Source organism: Microchirus variegatus, assembly GCF_963457635.1.
Source record: "Microchirus variegatus genome assembly, chromosome: 12".
Lineage (NCBI taxonomy): Eukaryota > Metazoa > Chordata > Actinopteri > Pleuronectiformes > Soleidae > Microchirus > Microchirus variegatus.
The window spans coordinates 14793961-14817202 of NC_139813.1; the positions used below are offsets into that span (position 1 = coordinate 14793961).

At 42.0% G+C, this 23242-nt stretch overlaps 2 protein-coding genes and 1 long non-coding RNA gene across 3 annotated transcripts; 2 read left to right on the plus strand and 1 right to left on the minus strand.

Moving 5' to 3' along the window:
* Positions 1-854: 854 nt before the first annotated feature.
* LOC310934909 lies at positions 855-3978 on the plus strand. Its single transcript, XR_014592968.1, has 3 exons — positions 855-980; positions 1458-1591; positions 3797-3978. It is a non-coding gene; the product is annotated as an uncharacterized lncRNA (long non-coding RNA).
* Positions 2875-6578, minus strand: LOC310934908 (alpha-N-acetylgalactosaminidase-like; the record flags this gene model as incomplete). The annotated part of the gene is made up of 8 exons (XM_083898708.1): positions 2875-3071; positions 3486-3626; positions 3728-3925; positions 4034-4195; positions 4269-4363; positions 4462-4673; positions 5451-5591; positions 6424-6578. 8 exons carry the CDS (start codon positions 6576-6578, stop codon positions 2883-2885), a joined length of 1293 nt encoding a protein of 430 aa, XP_083754834.1. The 3' UTR covers positions 2875-2882.
* A 5654-nt stretch (positions 6579-12232) lies between these two features.
* Positions 12233-22863, plus strand: LOC310934942 (adenylate cyclase type 3-like; the record flags this gene model as incomplete). The annotated part of the gene is made up of 20 exons (XM_083898751.1): positions 12233-12913; positions 13595-13744; positions 15025-15161; positions 15276-15387; positions 15508-15635; positions 16051-16209; positions 16287-16446; positions 17194-17301; positions 17491-17564; positions 17638-17799; positions 17908-17995; positions 18610-18726; positions 19798-20069; positions 20201-20282; positions 20950-21108; positions 21773-21919; positions 22018-22134; positions 22237-22363; positions 22465-22589; positions 22684-22863. 20 exons carry the CDS (start codon positions 12233-12235, stop codon positions 22861-22863), a joined length of 3285 nt encoding a protein of 1094 aa, XP_083754877.1.
* Between the last annotated feature and the right edge of the window lie 379 nt (positions 22864-23242).

The window sequence follows — 23242 nt, forward strand, 5'->3', positions numbered from 1 at the left end:
TCAACTTTAAGGACATTTTATGAAACAAGCTATATATAATATCATAGTGGTTTTCTTTCCCCGTCAATTCTATGTAAAATAATGGCCATAAAGGCGTCAATGAAGCGATCACGCCTTATAAGCTACCTGTCGACTGGAGCTTCAAACCTTTTAGTCACGTTATGAGTCAGCAGCCGTGCAGACAGACAACACCAGGTGCCACCAGGATGATGTCACCAGATCATGCACAAGGGAGCACAACAGTGCCAGTGTTGGCAGTGCATAAGAGAATGTGTTCGTAGGCTTTTTTTCTTCTTCTTCTTTGTGTTGAAAACTGCAGTTTTGGTGATGATGCGGCGATGTGACATATTCCGGAAAGACGCAGAAGAAACGCAGCTCAATGACTTTTCTCTTTCTGTATCAGCAAGGGTTTTTTTTAAAGTGCGTGGCCTCCTTAGAGAATATGCACATAATATTCTGACCTATATGCAAAAGCCCTGTTTGTATCTTAACCCCCCCCCCCCGTCAGTGCAGCTGCATGTGTTCAATCCCCAATTCATGTGAATTGGATTTAAAGGCACAAAGTGTGACTTATACCAGCGTGACAGCAACGTCTCTGTTGGTTCCAAAAGTGAGGGAGAGGAATCAACCGAACTGATTTAGAGGTGTTGATTTTGGTGGTGTGGGGGGCCCGCGGTTGGCCAGTGGTACAAAGACGAGCGTGGTGACTGTTGTCTCTGCAGCTGCAGGCGTATGTGAGCATTTGCAGGAACGCTCTCCGCTCATCGTCTCAAGCCCTCCCTGATTTGTTCCCTCACCCCTCTCTCTCTCGTCTCCCTTTCTCCCCCCCCTCCTCCATTGGTGAAATCGGCCTCGTCTCTATCGCAACTCCCTCTTCTCTCCTTCATCGTGTTACCAAATGGCGTTGACCTTGACATTGAGAGAGATGCGTCGTGTTCGCGCAGGCAACAGATATCTGAGACAACCGAAAGGGAAAGACGGTGATGTATTTTCCCACACACACACACACACACACACACACACACACACACACACACACACACACACACACACACACACACACACATAGAGCCAGTCTGGCCCAAAATGACCTGCTTGGGTGTGCTTGCCACTAAGAGCACAGTTTACTGTGTCATACGCACACCCATTATCGTGCCAACATACACTCATGTGACTATATTGATAGTGAGTGCAAACACAGGGCAACCAGGCCAAGGTCAGAGGTGCTACTATTAAGCACAAGATTCATTAGAATGAAAGGAGGAGTGAAGATGAGAGGGGAGCCTGAATAAAACAATGAAACATGAGAAAATAAATGATGGGAAACAAGAACATGAGTTTACGCATTCTGTTGTACGTGTGGGGGAAAAATGGGAGAGGATAATGACAGAGGAGACAAAATCATAACAGAGATAAAGGAGTGATACAAACCGGCTGACTGTCCTTGTGCTCTTCAGCAGGTGCATTTTTTGGCAGGGGTTCGGGACAGGAAGGCCTGCGTCGCCCACGTCCGTACAAACAGAAGAGCAGTGCTGACCTCTACTGGCAGCATGTGTCTGTGAGGCGAGCCTGTCCTCATATCACCAAAGTAGTAAGTTTAAAATCTTTTTTTTTTTTCTGTACTATTTATATATCGTATGGAAGCCCATTTCCTCCAGTGTAAAAAAAAAAAAGATCCCACTATCTCAAAATAATGAGATGATATCTCAAAAAAATTAGATACTATCTCAAAATAATGACTTAGTATCTCATTATTTCGAGATACTATCTCAATATAATGAGATACTATCTCAATATAATGAGATACTAAGTCAATATAATGAGATACTATCTCATTATTTTAAGATAGTATCTCATTATTTCGAGATACTGTCTTATTATTTTGAGATAGTGGGGTCTTTTTTTTTTACTGGCAGAAATGGGCTTCCATAATATTTATCAGTAGTTGCTAATCTTTATTTCACACTTTCATAATATTGTTGGGCTACCACAAAGACAATAAAGTTATATAATCTATGACGCAATAGGTGATGCAGGTTATTTCTCATTAACAAAACATGATCTTCATATTTTAATCATTCCTCAAACAACACTAAGCCATTTTAAGTTAAGGTTAATCACTGATTTACCTTAGTAAAGTAGTAGCTGGCAACTCTAATTCCCCCACACAGTGTGAGAGAGTGACTTAGCAAGTGAGAAGTGAAACCATGAATTGAATAACATCCTATAACAGTCTTTGTTTTTTAAAAGCAGAACTTAAACCTCTTTATACTAATACATTGATATACAACACTTCAGCTGAATGTGTTACTGATTTTCATCTGGTCTTTAGCTTAACCCATATCTCCAATGAATTATGATAATTATAATATCATTTTGTTTTCATAGTAGGATCCTTCATGTTGCATATAATTACTGCTAGAGCAGCACACTGGTGGTTTTTGAAAACATTTATTGTCTAATTATGTTTTAAGGGCACTGAAATGCTTCAAAACACATCAAGAGTGTTTCTTGACTTAAAAAAAAACAATCCCAAATTTATTCCATTAAAGATATTCATTGACCGATTTCCTAAACACACACATTAAAATTACCCTGAGCAGTGCAATGTCACAATCTTGACAGAATAAAACACAAATAAAATATTGTTCTTTAAAAAAAAAATGCATCCATTGGCCTTTGTACCCGAGTACAATTACGACATGTGTCCCATGTCACCACATTTCAAGTACTTTCAACTTCTTCATTTGATTATTGTTGCAGTGCAGAATTAGAGCGAGGAGGAATCACTGACCATTTCAGTTTATAACGCATGTTTGTCACACATCCTTCCAGGACCAGGATCAAAGAAAAACATAAGATGAAGTTAAGACAGTGTGAGGTCAGAGGATGACAGAAGGAATAGCGTTTCCACCGTCGTCGCGGCTCCGTCCGCCTTTGTAGAACTGGCGGAGATGAAGTTTGGCCGGAGCGGAGAGATACCACATGACCACACCTGAGGGGTTCACCGACACCACAAACTCAGTGGAGTCTTTCAGCGTCACAGTCTTCTCAGTGAAGACATCAAAGGCCTGAGGAGGAGGAGGAGGAGGAGGAGGAGAAATAAAATGTATTAGATGAGCTTTAGTTGATTAGGATTTGATCAGGACTGAGACGACCAAATAAATGAAAACTACTACTAACGATAGCCAGAAAACATCAGAAAGCAAAGCTTTTAAACAATAAAAGGATATTTAATCCCATTAAAAATTTCAGTACCTGTAACTGGCCTTTAATTTCAGAGAGAGCTCTGATTTAAACTTATTTGTATGAGTCAGCAAGGGTGATGTATGTATTATAAAGTAAACAGTAGTTAAAGCTTGTTTAACGAAGGTCTTCATCCGTTTACCTGTGAAATGTTCATATATGCTTTGTAAATAATCACTGAGGAGCCCCAGTACAGCAGATTAAGTAAGGTATAATCTATATTTTCTTTGAGGCCAAACCTTGTAGCTGCCAGTCGTGTAGTTGAGTTTGCTGAGGGACGTCTGGTAGCGGTAGGGCATGTCACTTCGACGACTGAAGAACACCAGAGCGCTGGCGTTGTTTGACAGGGGGCGCCAGAACACCTCAATGTCATTTTTCTCCTGGCAGGACAAAACAAAGGACCAGACAATGTCAATAATGATTTTAAAAAATCTGGAGTTTTACCCTTGAGCAGTTGGAAGAAGATGCTTAAGTGCATTACCTTTACAATTCGTTTCCCCTGAATGCCCATTGGGTCCTGGTTGACGCTGATGACCATTTTGTTTTGCAGGATGTTGCGGGCGCCGCTGCTGATGGTGCGGAGGTCATTGGACATGAAAAGCGGAGCAGCCATGATTGCCCACAGAGCCATCTGAGCACGAGACTGGTCCATGCTGAGGCCAAAGTCGCCTATTACCAGCTTATCAGACAACAAATGATAGAATCTCAGTTCGAATTCTAACACTGGTTGATTCCAACGGACCATAAACAGTTATAAACACATAAATGTGGAGTTGGTTAAACAGACCATGTCGGGGTCGTTCCATCTTCCAGGTCCTGCTGCGGGTACGAGGACTTCCTGGTTATTAAAGAACCAGTCAATAACGTTCAGGACACTGCCCCAGGAGTCCTGGATGTCGCCATAGTTACGCCACAGGTTGCAGATCTCACCCAATCGCGTGTAGTTTACCTGGAATGGATAAAGTAAAATAAAAAAAAACAAGGAAATGGGTTTCACTTTAAAATTCATATCCAGATCATACCTTCGGGGGCAGACCTCCTTGGTAGGCGGGCCAGCTGCAGGAGTAGCCAATGGGGCGACCTGTCGCATTCAAAGCCGCTGACATAAGAGGGTAACCTGTCCATGAGAGAATTGAGTATCAGATGTAATCAACTCAAATAAAAAAAGAAGTCTCCGTAACAACAATGATAATGTATAATCACTTGTGCTCTTACCCTGCTCCTGCTCTGTGACGTTAGAATAACAGCCGTCATATTTCAACATATCCACCTCCCAGTCTGCGAAGGTCTGAGCGTCTATCTTGATCTTGTCCAGCGGGGTGCCCGGGTAGCCCCCACAGGTGTGCGTGCCCATGTCCCCGTAGATACCCAGCTTGAGTCCTCTGTCGTGCATGTAGCGCGCCAGCTTGTGGATGCCTCCCGGGAATCTGAGGTAAGCATGACGACATGTTAAAATGTTATATCAGAGTTATGGAGGTGCAACAAGTACCTGTTTATTATTTTAATATTTCAATGTTTGTTTGCACAAACGTGTGTGTACGTGAGAGTGGAAGAGGCTCTTTTCGGGATATATCTGTTGCATTTCTACCGATATCTCATGCATTTCTTATCCAAACACTGCCAAAGAAGCCACTTAACACACCGGTACCGTCATTAAGTCACCTGCCATGGTTGAAGTCTCGCAAGTGAACCATTGGACAGTTATGCGATTACCAGACAGAGACGGTGCCCTCTGCCCACAGTAGCATATGTTGACAGGTCACAGTAGCAAAATCAAAGGTGAAAATAATCAAATTAATGTTTAACTTTCTCAATTTCAGGACGCATCCTGGTTCACTGTCACACTGTCCTGGTATTCAGTCAAGAAGTGAAGCTCTAGTTCCTGAAAGCCTACAGTTGTTTATTTATGAAAATAACAACTGTGTGATTATGATTGCGGTGACTAGATTTGCTGATCACATATTTTCACTTCCACTTGGTTTGATCATGCTTATGCTGATGCTGCATTGAACGCAGGCCGAGACACGTGTTCATCGACGAGTAAATGTTTTTGTGTCGGTCATATGATCGCAGGACAGTCTCACCTTTAACTGTTTTATTGACTGACAATTATAGGAATGTTTGCACAGAGGAGCAAGAGTCTTCTGAGTGTGTGTGCATGTAAGGGCGTAGGTATGTACGTATGCATATACAGTACCATGTACCTTTTCGGGTCAGACTGCAGCCGTCCGTCCTTATCTCTGTCCATGGAGGACCAGCAGTCATCTATGTTCACGTAGACGTAGCCAAGTTCCTTCCAGCCGTCCTCTGCGAGTCTGTCTGCCATGTCACTGAACAGATTCTCACTGGAAGAAAGACAGAAACGTCTCATTAGTGGCCATAATATTCTCATTGGTAACATGTTTCTTCTTCAATTATGACACGCTAATGTGGTGTTTGGCTTAAAATAAATGACGATCGTTAGATTAAACTCACTTTTTAGATTGGACAATGGTATGGGATTAGATACAGTAGACATAAACATATCTAAATGATTCAAAATTAGATTTTTTTCAAAGAGGAATCTGATGTCAACTGACAACTTCACATTGTTAAGTGTGCACTGATGTATAATATGCTTTCTGTTGTTGCCACACAACTGGTTTGCCTGTAAGAGCTCCACACCCGCTTTACACTATTGCAGAAAATACAGTGACAACATTTGTTATTTTTTAACTTTTAATTAGGAGTACAATGCTAATTCACATATTTTAAGATTACTTCTAACATAGTAGAACTTAATCCACACCTTGAAATGGAAAAACTACTCTGAATATGTATATGCATAATTTTTCTATACTATTTGGTAACACTTTAGATAAGGGAACACATATTCACCATTTACTAGGTGCTTACTAACATATATAAGTGGCATACTAGCACTTTATAGTAATCATTAAGCACGTATTATTAACACCTTATTCTACATAACCTTATTCTACCTGTATTAGACATGAATTAAGATTGTTCCTACATGAAGTGCTAATATGCGCTTCATATTAATAAAGAGCTCGTATGCTACTTGTTTGCATGTTATTAAGCACATAGTTAATGGTGAATATGTGTTCCCTAAGATTATATTTGTATAACTTAAGCTTGAGTGAGATTGTCTAATATTAATATTATGTTATGCCTTACCTGATGCAGTTCTTGGGGTCATTGTCACAGTCAATATCACAGCGAAATCGTTCCCATGCCAACCAGCCCATGGGAGGGGTCTTCATCAGTCCATTGTCGAGGGCCACGGTGGTCAACGGGAGCGCCGACGCAAACAGAAGCACCGCCAAATGCATACCTGCTGAGGAGACAACGTAAATCAGACGTTTGTTGCACTACATCAAGGTTATACCCTATGCGCTGTACTACATCACCTGCAGCAAGTTCAGCCAACCACCTCCTGGGATATTGTACTGCACTGTACTGCAATGTGCGCCGGGTATTTTTAAAAAGCCACCTTGTGTACATGTGACAGGGTGAGTCAGGTGAAACCTCCTGAGTCTCACATGACTGGGTGTGACTGCGGCAGCAAACAGTGCTGTCGTGTCCCTGTTGTGTCTAAATCCAAACAGTGCTTATAAAAGGATAGTGAGAGTAAGAGAAGTACACAACTGTATAATTACACCGTCATGATTGTCGCTAAAATGTCTTTGTACAAGTCCTGGCTGACAGAAATATCGAGCTTGCTGCATGTAAACACAGTGGTTTCTCTTATCTGCTGAAAAGGGGCTAAACGTATTTTGTGTATTGTGCATTTCTTCTTCTCACACAGCAGTGATTTGTACTATTATTATTACTACGTTTCACATGCATAAAATCAAAAAAGAAACCCCAGGAGAATTTTTTTTTAACTTTTCTTCACAATAAAAGGTAATTTCTGCATTGTAGCTGTTCGTGATCAAATTTGACATGAGATCAGGTGTATTGCTAAGGCTACTGATAGGACACGAAATTCTGCTGTAACATAAATGATCAGGCTTAAAATCCAATGTCGAATTCTGTGCATTTCTAATCAATATTTAATATCTAAGAACACACATTATCACATTTGAATGCCTGAATATCAGTATAGCTCCAGCTGTGCTCCAGGGGGAAAACCCATATCACCTCTTTTGGAAATTATTTTAAGTTGTAAACATCTACTCAGTGGTTGTTGTTGTTGTTGTTGTTGAACTCTATATTCTCGTTTTCCTCTTATTGTTTGTTATATTGTGTCTGGTCTTATAAACTTGTAAGAGTAATGTTAGTTACACATGTATGAATGATAATGTTTCCACAACATGGCAACCTGTGGAAGAACCATGCATTTCCTATTAAAAACAATCACAGTCAGGTTCATAGAAGTCAGTAGATAGACATAGACCGGCGTCATTCCATACCATAAGCAACTTGCTACGTAAACTGACCTTTAAAAAACCGGTCAATATTCAAACAATAAACGGCGTGAAAAGTCAAACTTACTGAAATTCAACGGCACAAATGCGAAGCTAAACGAGGACAGAAGCAGGAGGTCGCGTCCTGCTCGTCAAACCCCTGTTGTTCTGTTCGCTACTTTGAATAAACCGCATGAACTGAACAAAACAAATACAGAAAATCTGTGAAGCCGGAAGTAACCGTCATGTGCGCGTGCGTTTCGATCAGCTGACCTCAGACCAGGAAGCTGAGGAGGAGGAAAGTCCCATGCTGCTGTGAACCGTTTCGAACTTCCTTCAGTGCAGTTTACAGAGTAATAATAATACTTTATTTAGCGGGTATTATCCATTTATAATATCACTTAGCAAGGGTTGCCAGGTATACTACACCGAATGACTCTATGGCAGAAAGAGTTGTGTTGGAGGTGATATTTTTCACAACCTGGCAACAAAATAAGTGTTTTTGTTTTGGCTTAAAACTCATCTGTAAAGTTGTCAATCAGTCATATTTACCTTCCAGTCAGTAAAATGGCCTTTAAACATATCATGGAACCGCAATGTTTTTAATTTTTCATGCAAACAAATTCTCTTTGAGTGTAATAAAGCAATGCTGTGCTTTAATAAACACACTAACACGGACAGTAGTCAGGGTTTATATGTGGCACTCCTCTCCATAATGTTGTCTTTGCCCTCTGCAGGTGTAATATATGACATCAACCAGGAAAAGGTGGAGCTTCGAGCAGCACATGCACTGAGAGCCATGGCAGAAACAAGCCTAGGTAAGATCACCTCAGACAGATTTGGTATTTAACTGTTGAACAAACATGTCTATTGTTAGTAGAGAGACTGTATCCTGGTGTGTTTGCGGCACTTTTTGTAACACAGACAGACTTTCTGGTAATAGGTTTCAGTTTACACCAAACTTCCTGATACAGTCATCAGGAAGTTTCACTTTTTTGTTAAAGTGACAGCTACAGGAAACAGTCACGTCATATGAGTGGTGGACAGATTTCTTTCAGATCATTTTCTTGAACCTAGCTAAAGCCCACCATTAAAAAGACCTGCACTACATATGTATTATGTAAATATACAAATGTATATCCTTACTAGAGTTCTATTCAACTGTGTAATAGTACTCCTTATGAAGAATGACAATAGATGCAAACCTCAGTTGTTGTGTGTCCTGTCCATTTTCACTGAGGGCCACATCAACATAATAATACCCTCAAAGGGCCACATGTAACTGTCATACAGAATAAATGTAACTAAATGTAACCAAATAGAATGTAAAATAAAGGTAACTACTCCGTAACATATTGCTAAATAACTTTCTGTATTTATCATTTATTCAATTTCACTCATCGCATTATGATGCATATACAAATATACAATGTAGTGGCGGTGCTGTCACTTTGCGGGTAACACAATCGCCATGCATTGTGGGAAATGTAGTTTATGGTCAACGCATGCCTTAAAGCAGCATAAACCTATTTTAACACAGATTTTTAAGACCAATTAATCACTCACTGGCCACATAAAATAACGTGACGGGCCACATGTGGCCCCCGGGCCTTGAGTTTGACACATGTGGTTTAGGCATAAAACGCCAACCATGAGCAACAACCTCTGTGGTTTCTTCTTTGTCTCTTCTTAACGCACCGATAAACGTATAACTGAGTAAAGTGAACTGTATTATTGTGATAGTTGCTTTCAACCAGCCTTGAATAGAAATACTTGACTTTAATCCTCATGTCTTTATCCCTCACAGGTGTCTATAGTGTGGCGTCAACACTCCTCAAAAGTGCCGTTGCAGGTTTTGCGTTTGGAGAGGCCGCGTTGTTCACGCTTAAGCCTGCACTGATCGAAGATGAGGCGCTGCTGAATGCTGCAGCTCGGGCTGCTGGTCGAGCCAGTTCCACGGGTGTCGGCGTTGTGACCTCGTGCCTCGCGTTCACCTCTGTGCTAATTTCCCTCGGAAGCGGTTTCCTCTTCGCCGCGGCGGTGATGAAGCTGTCGACCAAAGTCGGAGGGAGGTTGCCGTGGTTCGCAGAGGCCACAGCAGGAGCCTCTGTTGTGGTGGGCGCTGTCACTACAGGAGTGTTAGTGGGCGTCCTTCCACCGTGGATCTACTTTGCAGGCCAAGCTATTCTCGTCCTTGCCGTCTACTCGTACTCTAATATTAACGACATGACCACAGCTCTGTTAATCATCTTCACCACTCTGTATCTCAGTGTCGCATACGGAAGGATGGGTGTTTTAGTTGGACTCTTTTTCATGGGATTGACTATCAGTGCCCTCTGTGCCCTACGGAAAGCCCTGACAGAGAGGATGGCACATAGACCAAAAACTGAAACGAGGTGCCAACTGTCAGAGAGGATAGTCTTCTACTGTGTTTTTGTGGGGATACTGGGATTTTCAGTGGGTTTAGTAGCAGGTGAGGCAAAAGACGGGTCAGAAGCAGAGGTGGTATTGATGCTGCAGTCGGTCCTCTGGGTGGTATTCCTCTCTGCAGGGCTACTAGGAGGCGGACTGGGAACAGTGGCCATGGTTGGAGTGGGAACAGAAGTGGCTGGAAAGGTTGCCGTGGGAGCTGCTATAATATCATCCGTGTCCTTGAGAATTATCCTGCAATCGAGCTCTACCCTTGAGGCCCGTGGCAACATCGGGGCAATTTTGGGAGCAGCGGCAGCAGCGGGGGTGTCACTCGGAGCTGCAAGTGTCGCAGCAAAACAGTCGTTTGGGTCAAGGCGATCGACGTTAGCCGTTTTAGGTGCTGTCGTTGTTGGTGTGGTACTGGCCGCGCAAGGCGTAGCACTGAAGGCAACTGCGCTGACAACATCTGAACTTCTGACCGTCACTTTTGTTGCAGTAGGGACGTTTGTTCTGGGCGCACCGAAGAGCCCATTCCACACTCGTGTGAATCTTCAACGGGGTCTTCTCACGGGGCCTGATCTAATAAAAGCGATCGGCATGGAGACGGTCACCGCAGCAGCAGCACCTATTGGAGCCGGGGCACTTGGGGCTGCAGCGTTAGGCACCGCGGCCCTGGGGAGGCTGGGGACTGTGGGAGTTCTGGTGGCTGTACTGTTGGCGTGTGGAAGTACTGTGAGTGGCATGGTAGGAAAATCGCCACCGACAGCGAGTGCTCATAGAGACTGACTGACATTTTTACATCCTTCTCTGCTGGTCACAGACAAAACCATGTTTTATTTAATTTTTGCTGCCACAAAACACCACAAGTTTTAATTTCTTAAGAAACATTTTGTTATTTTTCTGATATAATATGATTCTTCTTCTTCTTCCAAAAAAAGAGTAAAACTATTTTGCTGAATTCCCCAATACAATAACGTATGGTTCATGTTCATTAAACACAGTAATGTGTCCGGTATATTATCATCAAAACTGTTGTTTTCATCATTCAAATCCTTCCTTCATGCTTCTGACTTCCCCCCTGATGAACACTGGGAAACCTGGGAAACAGACAATTAATAAATCACTATATTTCTACACAATGAGATTCGATTTAGCCAATTATCTGATGCATTTATTACTCACAATCCACAGTTTGTGTCATAAATATGTGTTAATGTGTTGAATAAACAGCACAGACACATCGATTACCATGTTAGTGCTGTGATTATGTCTTTTCCCTCACTTCTTCACACTTCTTCTCACATCGCTGCTACATTTCCCAAGACATGATTACAGACCAGCAGTTACTTTGGTTTCATCTTAGCAACAGTAACAGAGGATTTGCTGGATAGCAAAAGGGAGGGGAGGAGTGGGAGGAGAGAGAGAGAGACGCAAAGAGTGAATTCAGAAGACAATCATCTTAGAACATCTTAGAATAGATGTTTGTTTTTGTGGAGCGCTCGCATGTGATTGAAAGAAACATGACTTTGTTCACCAGAGTATGGAGTCATTCGAAACCGGTCTGAAGACATGGAATGGACATTCACCACCTGTGGATCGTGTTTTTCCTGGAAGTGGAACTTGAACTGTGAGAAGAGGCTGCAAACCGTTTTTTTTTTTCTACTAAAACAAACGACATTGTGTATGTTAAAAAAGTCAAATGGCAAAGTAATTACATGAAGGAACATGGAATGTAAGTGAAAAGGTAAGAAACTTTTCAAATGCGCTATGTTGGAAGTAACCAAGGAGGTTATGGTTTTGGCTGTATCTGTGAGTCTGTGAGCATCATATCTCAAAGAAGTAAAGGATGGATCAAGATTTCTGAAGATGGATGATATGGATGAAATGATTTGATCTGAGTGCTGCTTCAGTGTGTTGACAATGTGGGAGACTGAAACCTGGCCTTGGCGCAGGTTTACGCTCCCTGGATGCTTTCTCTGATTTTCTGCACTGAAATTACTCCTGTAATTGCACCATTAAACATTTTGATCATGTAGTTCACTCCATGTGTAAACACTGACATGGATCGCCTCACAACTTTCCCATGAACGTGTGCGTTCTGTGCACTTCAGGATCAATAACGCAGTATTACATGCATCAAGAGGATTACCATTAATTATCCCAAAATGTCACTGAGCCGGGTTCCCGCAACGGAGACGGACCAGTCCACGGAATGCTCTGTCGAGTATCCGGTGCAGGTGACCACTGACCCGGGTCATGGAGCGGGTCGGACGCGGGAGTTGACCGTGGTGCAGTCGCGCTGCTGCAGGTGCCTGCCGCGCGCGGTGCGCCTCACCTTTACGCCCGACTCTCTGGAGAGGCTTTACCAGAACTACTTCCGCCGCCAGAGACAGGAGAACCTGCTGGTGTTGGCGATTTTTGCTGCTCTTTTCAACAGCTTCATCATCATCATGTGCGCGGTGGTGTACACCGACGACAAGCTGGCGATGGTGGTGGTGGCGGTCGTGGGTCTGGCCGCGGACGTTGTCGTGTACGCGCTGTGCCGGTTCCAGAAGCTGCCCACGTCGCCTGTGCCCCGCGGAGCTGTGCCATACGTGCTGTGGCTCATGGTCACCGTCCACGTCTTGTGTTATATGGGACTGAACTATGAGCGCTTCTCTCATGCCAGTGACTCGGTGGGCTGGCAGGCCTTCTTCTGTTTCACCATGTTTCTGACCCTTCCACTGAACCTGCTGTCCCTCCTGTTGCTCACCGCCCTCTCCTCTGGGATACACACCCTGGTTTTAGGGGTGACCGTTGCTCAAAGGTTTGATGCCAACCTGCAGGGCCCCATGCTGGTGAGACAGGTAAATAACCGAAAAATGTGTCATCATTACACCAACATCTTCAGAACTTTAGAATTAGTTTTATTGAGTTCAAGACACAGAGTTCAACATTTGACTGTATATTACATAAAGCATTTTGGACCACACTTAATCAAGTAAAAAATAAACATAAACGTATAATCTCTTTTCAGTCTTGGTGACCCCTCAAAGCACTTTACATCAAAGTTCTCCCATGCACATGCCAGCAACTTGGGGTACGGTCTTGTCAAGGGTATTGAACCCCAGACGTTTGACATGTATAGAATAGAAGAACCAGGAAACAAACCCCCAACCTTCTTGTTGGAAGATGACCTCCTACCCAAAGCTATCCCATTATGAAAAAAGATAAAGAAACTGCCTTTTCTTTATTTGTTTAAAATACAGAAATGGCGATATTGTGCCTTTATTCCAACCATGTTTTTGTGGCATCTTGGTTACACTTAAATAACCCAGTTAATCTGCTTGTTGTAATGTTTATGGGACAAATACATTATAAATTCATTAACTACAACATGTCAGCATAAAGTTGTACACATTACTTTATTCTCATATACTTACAACATTGGAACACGATTGATAACAAGTGTTTCCACATATCATAGATAGTTTAAGTGACAGTGAACCCACCTGAACATGCATCCTCTCTTATTCTTCGTCCTTCAGCTTTTAGCCAACATCATGCTGTACCTGTGTGCAGCCGCTGTGGGCGTGATATCATACTACATGGCGGACAGGAAATACAGGACAGCGTTCCTGGAAGCGCGTCAGTCATTAGAGGTCAAAGTTACCCTGGAGGAGCAGAGTACCGAGCAGGTGAGCGGGACAAACATCGGTGACATTGTCTTAATTTGGATCAACTGTATATGTGGTGCACATACGCACAGGCACACAAATACTCCTGCAGGTAGAACACTCCGTGCTGCCCTAATTATGGTGTGTTTTGCTCAGTGTAAGACTAATGGGTTGATTAGAGAGACACTTGTTTTCTCCGGCAGAGACACCGTCAGGGACCTGACACTGTGCACAGTTTAGTCACGTGACACGGAGTGTATCCTTCAGGATGATTTGATGTTGTAAAGCAGTGTTTGCCAAACTTTAGATCTCGGGCACTGACTATTTAAAGATGTCTGTAACTTTTTGAATAAACCAGTCATTTCTGAGTGAATATGGATGTTTTATTTAATAATTCTTAAAGGTGCATTATGTAATAAATCTAAAGCAACTGGCCATAAAATCCTCCTAATATGTCACAGAGACTCAGGAATAATGTTCATATAACTGAACTCACTAACAACAACAGTACAGCCAAAATATTTGCATTAAAAAATATTTTGCAGACTGCAAATCATGTTTATGTTTTGTCAGTAGAGTCTCAGCTGCCGAGCAACCACGGGTTGCCAGTTACGTCAGAAAACGAAACCTAAAAGACCTCGGTATTTTGAATTTGAATGTAGTAACCGTTTTAGGCCACATTCTTACATATGGCGCCTTTAAGTAAAATGCTTGAAAATTCTGCTCATTACTTGACTGCTATAGATGCAGGCTGCCATTTTTCTTCAGAAGAAAGACTGAAGACACATTCGGCACTTCGAGAGAAATCAAATAGTGAATTAACTGGAAATTATACAGTTTTTCTTTCACGGCCATTCTACGCTAAATATTCTCATTCCCCAGTGGTGCTGCTATTTGAAAACTGATCTATTGCTTTATTTATTTATTTATTTATTTAATTAATTAAGTCATAGACAGTGTAATCTACACTGTCTCCAACCTTGATTATGTTCCTTTAATTCATATTCGCTCACTTGGTTCACAATTTGAGGAAAGATGAGTTGCAGACCCGTGAGAGCTGTTTCAGTGGTGTGATGGAGAGACACAAAAGAAAGAGTGGAGGTAGAATTCCCAGACTGCTGCCTTTTTCTTTTTTTTTTACTGGGAAAAGAGACAGATACGACCAGCCAACCAGAAGACAGTTTAACAGTTGACAGGATCTCCTGTGAGGATTATATGCTGTGTATACACACACGCGGGACAGTTTATGCTTCCTGTCATTTCCGAACATGACACACTCACACTTCCCTTGACCTGTGTAGGAGGAGTTACTGCTGTCCATCCTGCCCAAACACATCGCTGATGAGATGCTGCAGGGCATGAAGAACCAGGCCGATCAGAAAGAGGTTCAGCAGCAACAGTTCAACACCATGTACATGTACCGCCATGAAAACGTCAGGTCAGGTTCATAAAAGCATCTTTTTTTATTTTTTTTATAAATAAAATATTTAAGATGTAATGAATAGGTTTTTGTTGAGCGTGACTTTGCAACATACGATCTCTCTTTTTGCAGCATCCTGTTTGCTGACATCGTGGGCTTCACACAGCTGTCCTCGTCCTGCAGTGCCCAGGAGCTGGTGAAACTGCTCAATGAGCTGTTTGCAAGCTTTGATAAACTGGCAGCAGTGAGTATCAGTCTGACTTGATCTAGAAAATCGTGACTTTATTGTTTTAATGACCGATCTGCACACTATTTGAGTCATAAATTCAATTTAATTTAGCATTTCTGGCCTTTCTTTTTACAGCGACATCACCAACTGAGGATAAAGATTCTTGGCGACTGCTACTACTGCATCTGTGGACTTCCTGACTTCAGAGACGACCATGCAGCCTGCTCCATAATGATGGGCCTTGCGATGGTGGAAGCCATATCGTAAGTAGGGGCTTTTCTTATAGGGTAGCTACAAATCAATTATAATTGGACACAGTTACTTTATATTCCTGAGTAAATTACGGAGCTCTGAAAAAAAGACAATAATCGGATACTTCAATGTGGAAGCAAGGATAGGATACACCAATATTGTCATAGAAAATGGTCATTGTGACACAGCTGGAACTAGAAAAACAAAGTAAACTAACTAGAATCTGAATTTTAAAGGAAATGAATGCCAAAATCAGACTATGCTACCACACTGTATGTCATCACAACACCCATCCCCTTTGTATTTGTGTTTCTACTTAAATGTGGATGCAAATATAGCAATGTCAGTGGATTAAAATGGATTTCTACAAATGTACAAATATGGATCTTTACACCTTTTTACCTTTGGCGTTCTTTCTTGTTCCAGTTACGTGCGAGAGAAAACAAAAACAGAGGTGGACATGCGTGTGGGCGTCCACACGGGTACAGTGTTGGGAGGAGTGCTGGGGCAGAAGCGATGGCAGTTTGACGTTTGGTCCACAGATGTCACTGTGGCTAATAAGATGGAGTCCGGAGGGATTCCTGGGTAAGAGAGAAGAACATGCAGAACAGTCAAGTTCCTTTTATGTAGTTTTTTATGTAAATGGCGCGTCTGCTACACAGGAGAGTGCATATATCCCAGAGCACCATGGACAGCCTGCACGGAGAATTTGAACTGGAAGCGGGAAACGGTGGAGAGAGGTGCGAGTACCTTTTGGAGAAAGGCATCGACACTTACTTGGTGCTAGACCCCAAACAGGTGGCGAATGTGAGTATGTTCTCAGTGCTGTTCTTTTTATGTAAAACTGTATGGAGTAATGTTTGAATATTAACACACTCCTGTTTATATTCGAACCAGTGTCAAATTAGTTCATACAATGCGGAAAAGGCCTAGGGTTATAGGGTAAGGTGCCATTACCACCTTGCACACAGAAAATGATATTCTTAACGTTAAGAAAAATGAAGGCAACAGCAACATTGCACTATACTCTTAGAAATAAGGGTTCCAAAAGGGTTCTTCTACAAGGGCTGAGGTTCTACCTGGAACCATTTGCTTCTGAAAAACCCTTTTCCCGAAGGGTTTTTCAAGGGTTCTTGGTAACACTAATGGTTCCAGTAAGAACCATTTTCATCCAGAGAACCCTTTAAAACCTCTTTCCTGAATAAAGGGTTCCAAAATGGTTCCAGGTGGAACCTATACAAAATGATCCACCTGGAGCCAAAAAGGGTTCTCCTATGAGGACAAGCCGAAGAACCTTATATGGTTCTACTTAGCACTTTTATTTCTAAGAGTGTAGTAAAGGTGACTGAAAACAACAAGAAGCATCCATGAGGTTTTAGAAATTACTCCTACAGCTAAAAAACCAGCAGTTTGAAAGGATAAATGCTATTTGATTAATAATGAATTTAACGTTGTTTTGCTAAAATCCTATACAAAAAAAATACATTTCGACGAGAAGATCTCCAGTCTTACTAATCTTTATTGACTCAGCATCAACAGCTTTTGATTGTCCCGCGTCTCCTCCCTCAGACGCCCAGCAGACTGTCCAACAGAAATTCAAACCAGTTGATCAACACCACAGTGACCAATGGAAACGCGGCCTCACCCCAGTCCACGCCCACCGAGTCGAGACAAGAGGTGATCGACAGTGAATTGCCTTTATAACAGATAACACTCATTAAATCTGTGTTCAAAGCAAATGTCAGTGGATGAAAATTGAAAAATCCAAATGTAAATATTACATATTGCAGATATGGTTTGTAAATAACATTTAAGCCCTTGATAATTGTGGCCTTGCTTGACCTGTTTTTCCCGTAGTCTCAGAGGAATAAGGTGATCGAGGAGCGAGTGATCAACAGACGACTGCAGCAGGAGCTGCTCGACAGAGAAAGTCAACAAATGTAAGATCATGGCATTGTAATGGTGTACTTGGTTCTGGGGGAAAATAAAACTGTCAAACTGTGTTTCTCGCAGAATGAAGGATCATCACATCAACCCTGTAACGTTGTTTTTTGTGGATGGAAAGTTAGAGGAGCATTACTCCTCGGAGAAGGAGAAACGAAGTGGAGCAGCTTTCTGCTGCTGCATGATTGTGCTCCTTTTCATCTCAGCGATGCAGGTGTTCATAGACCCGATGTGAGTTTGTCCGCAAGCTGTACGGCGTTTATAATATTACTTTAATGCGTAAATACCTGCAAACATTATTCAACAGAAACTGAGTGAAAATGTTTTTTCTTGTTCTAGGTTGGCTGTAAACTATGTCACTTTCGTAATAGGAGAGCTGCTGTTGTTAATCCTCACAGTGTGCTCCTTGGCTGCCATCTTCCCCAGGGTGAGTTTAATGTTTAATTGATGTCAACTCATAATCACACAGTATTCAGATCTGTGATCTGTGTGATTGTACGCTCACTTAATTTGTTCAAGATTCCTTCATTTCCATGTACTTACATGGATGTGAAAATTAGAAATTTTGTTTGCCTTAAAAACATGGTGCATTTAAATGTAGTTATAATGTGCAAGTATATCCATGGTGCAATTCAATCAGTACACTCTTAGACAAAAAAGAGCTAAGTAGAACCATATAAGGTTCTTCGGCTTGTCCTCATAGGAGAACCCTTTTTGGCACCAGGTAGAACCTTTTTTTTTATATAAAGGTTCCACTTCACCCTTTTAAAACCCTTTATTCGGGGAAGGGGTTTTAAAGGGTTCTCTGGATCAAAAAGTTCTTACTGGAACTATTAGTGTTACCAAGAACCCTTGGGTTTTTCTGAAGCAAATGTTTCCAGGTAGAACCTCAGCCCTTGTAGAAGGACCCTTTTGGAACCCTTATTTCTAAGAGTGTAGCAAACTGAAACGAGTCATGTTTTAATAGTAAGCCATGATTATTATTGTTTTTTTGATGTTGCCAAATGCTTAAATGCTTAAATTTCAATCATGTTCTCACAGATGTTCTCCAAGAGGTTGGTGTCTTTCTCTTTGTGGATTGATCGCACGCGGTGGGCAAGAAACATATGGGCCATGGCGGCCATATTTGTTCTTACCATGGCTGTGATCGCTGACATGGTAAAACTACTAGATTACTAGATTCTAAAACAGTGAATGTGTGTGTGTGTATCCATGTTTCAGAAATGTACACAGTGTGGCTGGGTTACAAAATAAAATGCAATACAATATTGTCATAGAAAAAGAAAAAATAAACAAACTAGACATATGCCAAAATATTGGCATTCGTGTGCTACCACACCGTATGTCATCACATCACATCACCCATCCCCAGTGTGCGTCTTTCCGTTTGTGTGTTTCTACTTCTTTCCACATCAAACTATCGCTGCCTTTTATGTGTCTGAGTGCATGTTCCCAGTGGGGTCCATTAGTTGTCTGTCTTGCTACACGCTGGTTCATGAGGCACGGCCCCACAGGAGCAGCGTGTTGCACACACACTGCTGCCTTCAAGGTCTGACAGGAACAGAGGACACCAACATGAGCATTCATTATTCTGTGTTAGAGCTGTCATGTTGAGGTGACACTGTGGAAAATGGAAAATGGAAAAAAATAGTTTTTGCCGTTTTCTATTTTGCCATTGCAACAGTTTCTATATAAACATTTGTGCCAGGTTTATGGATAAATACACAAATTAACAGTACATTTCAAAAATGCAGTGCCCTTTTAATTTAAAGGTGCTTTGTGTAATAAATCTAAAGTATAAAAATAAATAAAATCCTCCTAATATGTCACAGAGACTCAGGAATAATGTTCATATAACAAACTGAACTCACCAACAACAACAGTACAGCCAAAATATTTGCATTTAAAAAAAAACTTTTGCAGACTGCAAATCATGTTTTGGCATGTGGTGCCACCTACCGCCGTGTACCAATCATTGCAGTCAGTAGAGTCTCAGCTACCGAGCAACCACAGGTTGCCAGTTACGTCAGAAAACGAAACCTAAAAGACCTCTGTATTTTGAATTTGAATGCAGTAACCGTTTTTGGCCACATTCTTACATATGGCACCTTTAAGACTAAATGTTTGGGGATTTTTTCCCCATCTTGCTACAAACATGACAGATTGTCAGTAAACGGATAAATTCACCACTTCTGATACATACTCTCTTTCCATTTTCCATGTTTGCAGCTAAGCTGTGGCCCGCCGTCCCTTCGCGTCTTCAACAGCAGCTCCGGCGCCATTTTGGAGTCATTTGGTGACCAAACCTGTATAGAAAATCCAAAACACTACAGCTTCATGGCCGTGATGTCACTCATCGCGACCGCCATGTTGGTGCAAGTCAGCCAGCTGACGAAACTGGGCCTCATGGTGCTGGTGGTGACGGCAACTGGAGCTGTCAATATCTACAGCTGGCGGGACATTTACGACCTGTATGACTTTATACAGTTTGGCTCCTACAGGTGAGAAATAGATTTTTTAACGAGTATAGGGTAGTTTATAACGCCTCTGCTATGTTTTTGTGTCATGGAATCAGTATAATAAGACCTACGTGCTCTGGCTAAACTGGTTAATGCCTTTTTTTTTTTTACAGAACATCAATAGTGCCGTCTAAGTACCTCATGACCATTATGATAATCATCATGATGATTGGCTTCTACTTCTATGCCCGTCATGTGAGTCATTTCTGTCCTACACACCTACACAGTGTCACTTTTTGTTGACGCAAAAACCTTACTTTTGGGATGGCGATTCAGTTTCTTGGAGAGTGTTTCTCTGGAGTAAGAATGACTGAGAATTGGAGTCAGCAAAGCAGATGATGTATTGGACCGTTGTGGCGATCGGGAACCTGAGCTGGAATGGGAAAGCTCTCAGTTTAACAGTGTATCTTCTTTCCGACCATTTACCTCTGCCCATGAGATTTGTGGGGGGGAAAGAAAGACAGATTGCAGATACTGGTGGATAAATGAGTTTCCTCCACATGGATAGCTGTGCTCCGCTCCAGAGAGAGAGGTTAAGGAGCTCCAATATCCAAGGGGAGCTCAGAATAGTGTAGTCAGTTGAGGGGGTTCAGACATTTGATTCGAATGCCTCCTGGGCACATTCCGTTAGACGTCTTCCAGGCACGCTGAAGTGGTAGAAGGCATTGACCCAGAGAATGCTCCAGAAATCATGTGTGTCATCTGACCTGTGAATGCCTAGGGATACCCCAGAAGAAGCTGGTCCTACTTTGTTTGACCTACTGCAACCATGACCTGGATAAATGACAGATGTGGAACACCGGGTGGACGGACACTCACTCATGTCTTTGATTAATCATTGTTGTCTTGTCTGTGTGCACAGCTGGAGCATCAGTCCAGACAGCTCTTTCTGTGGAAGATCGGCATCCATGACCAGAAGGAGAAAGTGTTTGAGATGAGACGCTGGAATGAAGCACTGGTCATTAACATGCTGCCTGAACACGTGGCCAAACACTTCCTGGGCACTAAGAAAAGAGATGAGGTACATATGAGTCACAGTAGGATTTAAATATGTGGTCAAACATTACTGATTTGTTTTGTACACCTTGGGTGGAGAACATCACATATGTGACAGTTTAAGCCAACCCACAAGAGTAGTCAGTAACACTGAATATTTACTTGACAGCCCTTTATTGTAATAAAAGAAAACATAAAGTAGACTTAAATGGCCCCTGCTGGCCGTATGTTTGTTGGTTTATGGTCAATGAGCAAAATATTACATGCCAGAACTAACATGCTTTATGCAGAGAGAGAAATTAAGGCCTTTTCTTTTCTTTTTCTGAAGAAGTAAAACACAAGCCTGCCACCTCACATAATTATTAAGCTTCAAAGTCAAATACTCTCATATGTGTCCTTCGTTAGGGATTAGGGATTAAACCACCAATTTCAGAAGTAGTCACCAACAGAACCACAGAAGTGTCTTCGCTATTTACCAAAGTCACTATTACTGCAACAGCAATTACTGTTGTTATGTTATAAAAAATAATGATTTCATACCACAATGCAAACTGTGGCATATTAGTGCCATCTTGTGGTGTATTGTATAATTACATGTGTTACTGCTCAGTTGTTTTTTTTGATGTTCATTCCTGCAAAAGAAAAGAAATCATAAAATCTGAACTTATATCGTCATTCATCACTCACAGGAGCTGTACAGCCAGTCTTATGATGAGACAGGTGTGATGTTTGCTTCCATCCCCAACTTCTCTGACTTCTACACTGAAGAAAGCATTAACAACGGAGGCCTCGAGTGCCTCAGGATTCTCAATGAGATTATCTCTGACTTTGACAGCGTGAGTCCCACACAGTTAATCCCATAGCAGTTTGCACATGTCGAGATTTAACCTTGTTAATAACAATAACTAGACTCACGACTCACTGTCTCCAACAGCTTCTAGACAGGGAAGAGTTCCGCTGCATCACTAAGATCAAGACAATAGGAAGCACTTACATGGCAGCGTCAGGACTCACACCAGAGAGCAACACAAACGGATACGGCAACCGCAAGGTGTGACACTTCCACAGCTTCTATCTATCTATGATATTCTCACAAGTGCTTGTATTGTTAATAACGTCATAATGAAACATATATGTTGTTGTTATTGTACAGCCAGAGGACCAGTTAATGATCGAGCGCTGGCAGCACCTTTCTGATCTGGCAGACTTCGCCTTAGCTATGAAAGTCACCCTCACCAATCTCAACAAACAGTCTTTCAACAACTTTATGCTACGAATTGGTCAGTGTACCTGTCTGTCTGTCTGTCTGTCTGTCTGTCTGTCTGTCTGTGTGCACAATTGCATGCTTGTATGTTCACGTTTCTATGACAATGCCCTTCAGGTCTGAACAAGGGCGCCGTTCTCGCTGGGGTGATTGGAGCTCGTAAACCTCACTATGATATCTGGGGCAATACGGTCAATGTGGCCAGCAGAATGGAGTCCACGGGAGTGATGGGAAACATCCAGGTAGCACAAGCACACAATGTGATATACAACAAACTGGAAAATCGTCATGTAATGCTGACTTTTTTTTCTTATTTCATCTTTATTCTGCCCTCAGGTGGTGGAGGACTGCTATGATATCTTAAAGGAGTATGGCTTCCGCTTTGTCCGAAGAGGGCCAATATTTGTCAAAGGGAAAGGGGAGCTGCTAACGTTCTTTATGAAAGGCAAAGACAAACCCAAACCCAATGACAGTCCAGTCACCACTACCCTTCCACACCAAGTCGGGGACCTTTGATGACTTTTCTCATGTGGGGAGAATGTAATTCACACAAGGACATGTCTGGGCACAATTACCCCCCCCCCCCCCATTTCTCTCATATAAACTGTTAATTTACCTACATCTTGTTCATACATACTGTAGCAGTGTAAAAGCGTACAGAAATAGAAACAGTTCAACAAAAATAATAATAATATGGCATAAGCACAGAAACTGATTTAGTAGTTTATTATAATTCAGAAACACATGCTAATGTTTCACATAGCTTCTGCATCCAGGATTTTATCACTTGCACTTAATTCATAGAGTGTTATGTGAATTGCAAACTTGGAATGGACAAAACGTGTCTTTCCTTTGTTGTTTTACAAGAAGCCCAGTTTTTATAAAGTAATGTAGA